The sequence below is a fragment of the Pistacia vera genome, unplaced genomic scaffold, assembly GCF_008641045.1.
Source record: "Pistacia vera cultivar Batoury unplaced genomic scaffold, PisVer_v2 Contig1628, whole genome shotgun sequence".
NCBI classification, from domain to species: Eukaryota; Viridiplantae; Streptophyta; class Magnoliopsida; order Sapindales; family Anacardiaceae; genus Pistacia; species Pistacia vera.
The window spans coordinates 54,309-65,245 of record NW_022195714.1 but is presented as its reverse complement, the minus strand read 5'-3'; the positions used below and the strand labels follow the sequence as shown (position 1 = coordinate 65,245).

Here is a 10,937-nt window from a genome sequence, read left to right as displayed (position 1 = left end):
CCATTGTCAAGCATCCAATCTGTAGGAATTTTGAACTCCTTGCAATTGCGCATAAGGAATTCTCTGGTCCGGAAAAGGTTGTAAACAGTTCGTTCCATCCTGACAGTGAAAAGAGAAACCATTATGAACAGGAGACATTGGCTGAATAGATTCCAACAATTTTTAGAGACTCAATTTTATTGTCTAGAGAATTAGATTCTTACTTCTCAGACAAGGCTACCATTTTCTTCAGTGCTATGTCACAAGGCACTCTGGCATCATCCTTGTAATAATACACTTCAGTCTCCAACTTCTTGAGATCTCTGTACCCGAATGCCGCTTCACGCAATGTGTCAGCTTTCTTCTCTGGCCAATCAAAGTGCTTTAGAACTGCCCTTTCATCCACCTGTTGGGAAAATGCAAACATGATTATCAGGGAGAAGATCTGGCCTTTCTGTCTAATTCCAACATCAGTTAAATTACTCAAAACTTAGGATTCAAAATTGTTATGCATCATTTCTGCAAACTGGATGCTATGCTCATTGAACTGTAGTTTCATGACACCTTCTCAATAATTTTCATATTGAAGATATTCCTAATGAGAAGGAAACCTTCTATAACACTGAGTATATAGGAATCACGATAATTTACTAACAAAGTTCTATAAAATGAAGTTCTTATTGGGAGGAGTGCAATCAACTTACAAGAAAGCAAAGTTCATCATCAAGCCACTTCACAAATGCCACAACATCTTCAATGTTCTGATAAACTGCATTATTCACCTCCCTTATCAATGACTTCACAAATTCTCCTTGTGTAGCAACGTCAGCCTTTATCTACACATAACAAATGACAATGACAATGTATCAGAGACTCCATAATTCCAAATCTGTTTTCCCTTGCCTTTCCAGCAACCAAACTACAAATAGAATTCAGGTGATCGAAAAATATATACAGATAAAGTTCTATGATATATTTAATGCTGTCATAGCAACAATGAGTAAATACTTACTGCGAGCAAATGTGAGGACCGGTTCTCAATCTCACCAATCATGCTGCTGCGAACATTTGCAACATCTGGGGCCTCAGAGATGCCTCCATTTGAAGAATCTTTTCTCGAATCCCTCTTCATAAGTGAATGGTAAAACTCAACTACTTGTGGGGCTCTCTGCACCACCCCAGTAGTACTCCTCACTGAGAACTTTGGAGGAGGTGGAGGAGGAGGCAAAGGCGGAGGCGGTGGAGGTAGTGGAATTTGAGCTGAATCATCCTCTTTAGGCCCACTGGATATAGAACAAGAAGGCCGTGGAGGGGGATTTGGTATGCGCAAAGCTCTTTTCTCAACATCGAAAGTGCTTGCCATCCTATTAATATTATTCACTTCCAGGCAGTTTTCATATTTGTGAGAAGCCAGTGGCTCTTCTTCCTTTTCCATATCTTTTGCAGAGATAAATCCATCAGATTGCCTTCTCTTTCTTAGAGTCAACTCTTCTACACTGCATTTTGATCCACTTATAGAGTGCCTTCTTCTAGGACTTCTCTCTTCTTCTAATTGGACCCAAGTTTTATCTAAAAGATTATCAGGGCATTCTAAGCTTGGCGCATCCTCACCACAATTAGGCCATTTCTTCAACTTTTTAATCAAATTTAGTCTCTTGCCAACACTATATTCTAAGCATTCATTGTTTTGGGAAGGCTGAAAACCAACAATTTCACACACACTCTCAGCTGAATCGGGGCTAGATGCTTTCTCGGTTGAACCCGAATTGCGTAACTCATCCCTTAAACATGAATTAACCCACCTAAGGTATGCAAGCTCTTCAACCTCATTTAACCTACTCATCTGTAGACCTTCAACTTGTTTACACAAGTCTTGATTTGTGTGTCTTAGCAGAGATGCCTCTGCCTTGATCTTCGTGACAATGTCACTCTAAATGATCACCACATAACCACAAACCAAGTCAATGAAACAAAAAAGATAAACAACACAACTCTATACTTAATAATTTCAGTAATTAAGATAATGCAACAAACAATTAGTTAATCACATTCACATACCTCGGAAGCTTTAGCAAGAGAGGTCAATTGAGACTCCATGGAAGAGAGTTTGCAAGCAAGATTTCTCTTTTGCATCTGCAACTCTTTATTCAATCTCCTCAACTCAACCACTTCCATCTCCAAATTCTTTGAACACGATCCCACCATCAAACCCTCACCCTCATTTTTCTCTACAACCAAACTCAATTGCTCGGCTAAATTAGTCTTCTCTTCTTCCAACAACCCCACTCTCCTAACAAGATCATCAGCCTCACTTTTCTTCACTTCTAGCTCTCTCTCAATCTCCAATATCTTTGGACTCCTTTTCAGTTCTGACAACTCGGCTTGTAACTTAAACTCCCTCTCTTTAGACTCTTGAAGCAAATTCCTCAGACTATCCAACTCAAGAAACAAATCCTTTGACCCTGAAGATTGCCTCCTGTGAGTTTGGTATGAGTGTGGATGAATTTGAGCTGGGTTCACCGAGCAAGATAAGTCTCCAATTAGCGATCTTTTTACCCGCGAATGCGATGAAACAATCGAGCCCTTTTCGCCGGCGATATCTGAGTTTGATAAAGGAAGCTTCTTGCTCACAACAATGGTGTTTTGCAATTTGGTTTTTTTATCAGCTGTGAAGCCTTTGACTATGTTTGACCCCCATGAAGACCGAGGTTTTGAATGATTAACACCTCCATTTTTCCCACTCTGAGGCTTATTTGGAGCTTGATTTTGATCAGCAAACTTCACCGTTTTGGTTTGATTTTGATTTTCCTCTCTCATTTTGATGAAAGTACACAAATTTCAAACTCAAACTCGCCTAAAACTGCAATGAAAAATCAAGACAAACTCGCCTGAAACGAAAAACGCAGAAACAAAATGAGATTTTTCAATAATCTAAAACAGAGACTCAAAACTATAAAAGCTTGAGGTTGAGTACGGAAATCACACAAATTTCCAACTCAAAACTATAAACTGCAAGAACAATCAAAATAAACTCGCCTGAAACAAAAAACCCAGAAACAAAGAGTGATTTTTCAACAATCTGAAACAGAAACTCAAACTACAAAAGCTTAAGGTTGAGTACCTTCGTTGAACCCATAAAAAACATAGGCTCCGAAACAGCGATTCAAACAGTGAGAAATTGAACTTTCGTACAGAAAAAAGAGAGAGAACCCATCAAAGAAATTTGCATTTGAAATTTGAAGTGGAATATGTATAACGTGGCGTGCAGTAATGAGAGCTCAAATTTTGAGAAGAAGAGAGAGTGAGGGGATTTGCTAGAAAAGTGGGGGAGCAGGCTTTTCTTTATTACTTTTCTTGGGTAAAATTTGAATTTGAACGGGAGGGCTGAGAGCCAGAGGCCAGTGCAACGGTCGGGTTCTGTGTTACCGGGTCCCACAACTTGCTGCTTCGTTAAGAGAATTACCATAAATGTGGCTTTTTTTTCTTTTTACCAAAATTTAAATCCAATGTGGATTAAAAAATTTATAATGATAAATTAATATTATTTAAAAAAAATTATAATACCAAAATTTAACATTTTATTATTGTTTTTTTTTTTTTCAACTATCTATGGGTGACTGAATAATTTGATAGGAACTCTTGAGTATATTACTCAAAATGTCATGAGTTCGAATCTCCCTTTGATTGCTAATAAGAGTAGTCATTAGAACTCTTATCTGACCAGAAATTTCAAGATCCTGAAAGATTAGTTAAGGTATGCGTAAGCTAGTTCGGACACCTCTGATCATAAAAAAAAAAATAAAAAAAAATGATGCAAATACAGTATATCACTAAACAATTGTATTTGTGACATTGAAAGTTTGTTGTCGTTGTTCAAATGTTTTTAAAGTATTGTAATTGAATCTTTATTTGTCATTCCTAGTAGTCTAAGTAATATTTGTTAGGGTTAATAACAGTAATCTCCTTAAGTTTAATTAAGTAGCAAGTATTACCTTGTAGTTATAACAATAACAAAAATCTTCCCTTGTTAATTTGGGCAATTAGGTAAGAGTAATGTTACATCCACAACCTCTTTTCATAAACTTTCTCTCACAACCCCGACGTGGTAGTTCGCAATTGATCAACCGCAATTTATCAAGTGGGACTCATTGCGAGCTGGCCAGTTACGAGCTATCACATCGGAGTTGTGAGAGAAAGTATGAGAAGAGATTGTGGATATAGCATTTTCAATTAGGTAAATATTCGTCAATTCATCATGTTATAAATTATAACAGTTAACTTCAATTCATCATGTTATAAATTATAACAGTTAACTAACAGCACGAAGATTTTTGTTATTTTTGAAATATCATGAGAACTTTATTAATTGATTAAACCTTAGGAGGTCAAGATCAAAACCCCAATTTGTTAACTAAAATTATTTCTTAAAAGAGGATCAAATAATTGAATAATTGTCCAAAACACTCAACTTTTTTCCTCCAGGATTAAAAAAAATGCTTATTAGGAAATCCATTCTTTCAAAGTTCAAACCAACAACACCCACCTAGAAAAAAAAAACCACCCATAATATTATAGATGATCTTAATACCATATGATTAATATCAATAATATTAATGTATGAAATATACCTTCTTAATTTTTAAATGAAATATATTAATAGAATATTTTTTTGTTTGTTTTGAAGTCAATTTCCTAGTAATGTCATATGTTTTTATCTAAGCAAAGATGTCAGGATATTAAATAATGAGATTTTGTCTCATTTTATTTCTATCTTGACTTTAGTCTATGTTGTTGTAAAACTCTTGTAAAATTCATTTAAACAAATATAAAGTAAGCGGACTGAAAAAACTTGAGCAAGAACAAAGGGGCTAAAATGTTATTTCCCTCTCATTAAATTGTGTCGGTAGGTACCCACATAATGAGAAGGGGGTTTTATTGGATTGAGAACAATTTTCCCCTTGTGATTTGGGAAAAGTTTCCATGCACTCAAGGGTTCTAAAAAGTCACAAACGCACCCAAAAAGTTGAGAAAGGTGGAAAGAAAACTTTGTTTGAAAAGATTTTCCTATCATTTTTTTTATTACATTTTATTCAATTTCTATTTTAAGAGTATAATTAATTTAGATTTTGTATAATAAAGTAAGGTTAATGCCAATTACACGTTTGAAACTTGAAAAACTCCCACCTTTTTCAAGAAAAAGTGTTTTTTTTTTTTAAATTTACTTTTTTAATATGAGCAAACAACATGTTCCCACATGAGGTTTATTGAAATCCCAAATTCATACTCGTGGTTACATTTATTCCAAATACCCACCATTAATCNTAAAAAAAAAAAAATATATAGTTTTACATAGTACATTTGTAATTTTTGTAAACTAACTGCAGGGTGTATTTGTAATTTTTGTAAACAATTGGTTTTGTTATGACTGTGTTTGATTTGACATTATAGTTGAATCTTGGCTAAATATTGTGTTTAAGTCTGGAGATTATAATTTGAATATCAGTTATATTTATATATTGTGTATTTGTGTTATTGGTTAATTGAATACTTTGCATTTGAAATGTTATATTGATTTTAACCAGGTAATCCATAAAAGTATTAAAACTAAGATTGATATTGTCGTATTTTTCAAAATGTATTATTGACAATGCACCGTATTAAACCCGTATCGTATTTTTCCCGTATCCGAATTTTATGGCCGAATTTTTATAAACGTATTTTTTACCATTTACCGTATTATACCCGTAAAATTTTCTTACCCTTTTTTTGCCGTACCCGTGTTTACTAACTAGGTCTGTAGGTACCCACATAATGAGAAGGGGGGTTTATATGGATCGAGAACAATTTTCCCCTTGTGATTTGGGAAAAGTTTCCATGCACTCAAGGGTTCTAAGAAGTCACAAACGCACCCAAAAAGTTGAGAAAGGTGGAAAGGAAACTTTGTTTGAAAAGACTTTCCTATCATTTGTTTTATTACATTTTATTCAATTTCTATAGTATAATTAATTTAGATTATGTATAATAAAGTAAGGTTAATGCCAATTACACATTTGAAACTTGAAAAACTCCCACCTTTTTCAAGAAAAAAAGTGCTTTTTTTAAAAAAAAAAAATTTACTTTTTTAATATGAGCAAACAACATGTTCCCACATGAGGTTTATTGAAATCCTAAATTCATACCCCTGGTTACATTTATTCCAAATACCCACCTTTAATCTAACACCATTTCTTTTATTTTAAAAGTTTAAGGGTAAAAGTGTCAAAACTACATTTCTTTCAACTCACCACCATTGACTGCCTTCCCATCTCCTTTTTCTTTGTCACTCCTCCATTCTGAAACAAGAACTCCATTATACACTCTTTTTTTTTATACCCATTCTTCCTCTTCTTCTCCTCTTTTCCTTTTCTTTTTCTTCTTCTCTTGTCTCTTCCAAATTCTCCCTCTTTTTCTTCTTCGCTTCTCTCCACCATATTCTTCTTCTCCTCTTTTTCTTCTCTCTTTCTTCTTCTCTTCTCTCCACCAGCTGCTTCCCCTCACCATCCTGGCTAAAACCCCGACCAGTTTGCTCCTCATTTGTTCCTGAAAATTAAAGAAAACACAAGAAAAATAAAGACATGTGCATCTTAAGGAAAAAAAAAAAAAAAAAAGCGAAATGAATAATTCTCTACATGAACATGATTATTGATCAAAGATCCAAGTATTATGTTTGTACACAAATCATTTTCACCCTATAATAATAAACTTTTTTTAGTTATATGTATTATAAAATAAAAAGAAAAAATTGTTGAGGTAAACCTTGAAGACTGTTGGGTGATGACGGCAAGCAACGCGGCCAAATGGTGTTGGGGTTTTGGTGGGATGGCGGGGGGAAGCAGCTAGTGGAGAGAAGAGAAGAAGAAATAGAGGAGAGGAAGAAGAAAAGGAGGAGGAAGAATCTGGTGGAGAGATGTAATGACTGCTTTATACTAGGATACTCATAGAAATATATCAAGTAGAATATATTTATATTAGTAAAAGTAAATGGGCCCAAAATTTTATTTTATTACATATAAACATTATTTATACAAAACAGAATATCATTTACAAGATGATATTAAAACGGTGGACAGTGTAGCAATTGCTCCTCGCTTGTTGACGCCCATCCGACTGCGTTCTCACCTAGATCCTACAACCACAAAGAAAACAACGGGGTGAGCACAAAACAATGCTCAGTAAGTAAATCCTCTACTTGACTGTCCCCGGAACTCTTTCTCTTAATCATTTCCTTACACTTTTTCTCATCGCATTTATTTTCTCTTTCACACAGCTCTCTTTCTTAACTTCTGCTATATGTCACGGCCTCATCTTACCGGAGGCATGGCTGGGTGGAGTTCACACAACACCAACCCACTCTTCGTGACTTCGGGTGGAGATCACAAAGCACCAACCCGTTTTTCGTAACTATCGGGTGGGGATCACAAAGCACCAACCCGTTTTGCATAACTATCGGGTGGAGATCACAAAGCACCAACCCATTTTTCGTATTTTTCTCATTCTTTCTACTCTTAGAGTAGTTCATACACAAAGTTCTCTACTCTTTCTCAATCTACTTCTCAATGCACAATTAATACATATGGATGGTTCTTCTCCACTAATGCACTCATGAAATGCCAACATGCAATGTTGTAAGAATTAAGGTTTACTACTCATGATTCTCTTAGGCATTGCATCAAACAACTAGTGTGCATACATACACTCTACTTTGTCTATAGTTCTATCCCTCTCTTGAACCATCCAAAATGGGAGGAAACTCCCTCACATAACTATAATTCTTGTCATAAAAGAACACTCCTAAAGAACTTACTCAATCTTCCCAACTTCATCTCAAACTACATCCTCTCATCACATATTCATCACATATTAACACTTCTCATCAATGAAGTGTATTCAACAACCATAAAACAAATACTCATCTCAACCTAATTTCTCAATAACATAACATATATCATGCATAAATAAATCTCTACTCAAAGGATTTCTCAAATATCAACTTGGATTGGGATTTACTTATCTTGTAATGGAGAAATCTTACTAGCACTTTCTTTTCCTTTAGATTGCTTGTCTCTTCTCTACCCTTTAAACAATAAAACCATAAGACTTCAATGTACAAATATATGCAAAACTTCACATCTAAAACAAAGATTCTTACCTTAAATACCTTAGATTAATATTCTACCAAGATCCAACTAAAAGCCCTCAAAGATCCTTGAAAGATGGAAGGAAGAGTTGAGAGGAAATGGTGAAAGAGTATGGCGGTGGAAGAAGAATGAACGAAGGGTTCACTAAGCTTCAACCATTTTTAGCTCAAAATATATTCATTCATTCCCATATTGCCCTTGCTCTTTCTTCAAAATTCCATCTTTGTCCTTTTAATCATTACAATCACACCCCCACTCTAACATATTGTCCATAAAATTCTCTTACATTTTAGTCCCCACTTTTCCTGCTAACTAAGGGTAGAAAGGTCATTTTGCCCCTATGAAAGAATTCTCTAGAAACCTCAATACACATTTTATTCGGCTCTTCGCCGCGGCGAAGACTCTTTCTTCACCCCGATGAAAAATTACAGAACCTACCTCTTTGGTTACAGAACCTCGTCGCCACAGTGAAGATTATTCTTCACCCCGGCGAAGTCTGTAACGGCGAAGACTCTTTCTTCACCCCGATGAAAAATTACAGAACCTACCTCTTTGGTTACAGAACCTCGTCGCCACAGTGAAGATTATTCTTCACCCCGGCGAAGTCTGTAACATTAAGATTTCGCCAAGTCTTTACAATTTCAGGGCAACCACTCAACCAAACTAATACATTCATTCAACCAAGGGTCAACCAAACAATATTAACAATATACCATCTCAAATAAGAGCAAAACAATAAACATTAGCTACGTACCTCAAGCGGGGCGTTACAAGAGAAGAGAAGGTAAAAAGGAGAAGAAGAAAAAGAGGAAGAATCTGGAAGAGAGAAGAGAAGAAGAAAGAGAGAAGGAAAAGAGGAGAAGAAGAAAAAGAAGAAGAAGAAGAGGAAGAATGGGTAAAAAAAAGTGTAAAATGGAGTTCTTGTATTAGAATATAAGAGAGACGAAGAAGAAGAAGAAGAAGATGGGAGGGCAGTCAATGATGGTGAGTTGAGAGAAATGGGATTTTGACACATTTACCCTTCAACTTTTAAAATAAAAGAAACGATGTTAGATTAAGGGCGGGTATCTGGAATAAATGAAATCAAGGGTATGAACCTTGGATTTTAGTAAACCTCGGGTGGGAACATGTTGTTTGCTATTTTAATATTAGAAAATTTAGATACTTTTATTTTGATTATAATTTATTGTATTAAATCGGTTAATAAATATTACTATTTAAATAGTTGAAACAAATATTATAATTAGACAAAGGGTATTTTAATCTTTGTAAAGTAACGAATTTCACCAACGTCTATCAATTTCTTAGGCTCATTTGTTACTTTCTAAAACCCTTGGGTGTATTGTACTCTCCTCCTAATGTTGAGGGGTACCCAGTATTTATAGCGTTGTAAGTACCCATTCATTTGGGTCACAACCTTTCACTCGTACCACTTCCTTTTCTACCATTGGATCAAAATTTAAACTTGATCAATGGTTACAACTGAAGTAACATAACTGTTAGAATGAAGCACACAAAAAAAACGGTGCCGTTGTATCTTTAGTGCAACACAGCCATTTTATCCTTATTTTAAAAGAGACTGAATCCAGACTATTGAAGAGAAAAGCATCTAACGGCCAGGACTTATTCTACCCAAAACAGAAAGCAAAAAACGACTTTACCTTGCTGCTGTGTTTTAGTCTGCTGCTGGGTTTTTTATTTTTCAGTTTTGTGTATTCTATGTAAAGAACATCTGCTCTGTTTCGTTTCTTTTCTTGGCTGGAATTTTTGTGTGGTTGGTTGAATCACTTGTAAGGGTTGTGTTTCCCTTGAGTCTTGAGGCTTTGATTTAGAGTTCTCATAGAAAAATTTCAAGTTGCTGTGAGAGTGAGATACGTTGTTTTTGGAGTGGATTTGGGTGTAGAATCTGTTTGTATCAGGTTGTATTAATCTTTAGTGCAGTGAGCTCCTGAGTTTCTTGAGCTCAACGTGGATGTAGTTTATCCCATATAGGATAAGCAAACCGGTAAAAATTCGTGTGTCCTTTGTTCTTGATTTCTTTACATTCTTTGTTTGTGTTTGTGTGTGAAATTGGTGGATGATTTTGAGTGATAGGTACAGATTATCTCAACAGGTATCAGAGCCATTAATTTAGGGTTCGTCAATTTAGGGTTTACTGTTGAAATTAGGTTTGATAAATTTTGGGGGTTTTTCTTGATTTCAAGATTCAGTGAGGTCTAGAGTTAGGAAATCTTCGAAAATTACTGCTTAATTTCTTGTGATAACCAAAAATTCGAGTGAAACCCTTGTTCTTCAAATCTGTCTGAAAATTATCAACACCATTACCATCAGTTGCAGAATGAGTACCACACGAGTTGAAATCACACACTAATGGCAAAGTGATTTCAACACATGGAAGAAGAAAATGAAGGCTCTTCTGTCACATAACACAGTGACAGTGGCACTGGAGAAGGACCAGACCAAATGGCCCAAGGAAAGCTGAAAAAGAAAGCCGAAATTGATGAGGAGGCGTACAATCTCATCTGTCATGAATCTGGCCGACAACATTCTGCGAAAGGTAGATGGTGCTGAGACACCGTTAACTCTCTAGAGTAAGCTAGAATCACTCTATGCAGTTCAATCTGCCCCTAATTTCTTATTTGAAAGGATACTATTTTCTTATAAGATGGATAGTGCTAGGACCATAGAAGACCTAGATGAGTTCTTGAAAATGACCCTTGTACTCAAGGGCACTGATCAAGAACTCAGTGAGTCTAGTTTAGCCATGTTCTCTTAAATTCC

The 10,937-nt window shown here is 35.5% G+C and overlaps 1 protein-coding gene across 1 annotated transcript; it reads right to left on the bottom strand.

Annotated features, from left to right (window-relative positions):
• Window positions 1-5: 5 nt before the first annotated feature.
• On the bottom strand, window positions 6-3,210 carry LOC116125328 (protein CHUP1, chloroplastic-like; the record flags this gene model as incomplete). The annotated part of the gene is made up of 6 exons (XM_031411069.1): window positions 3,101-3,210; window positions 2,038-2,867; window positions 992-1,909; window positions 684-815; window positions 204-385; window positions 6-99 (listed from the first exon to the last, which is right to left on the bottom strand). Coding segments are annotated over exons 2-6 (2,085 nt in total), but the record flags the coding sequence as incomplete, so codon positions are not given.
• Between the last annotated feature and the right edge of the window lie 7,727 nt (window positions 3,211-10,937).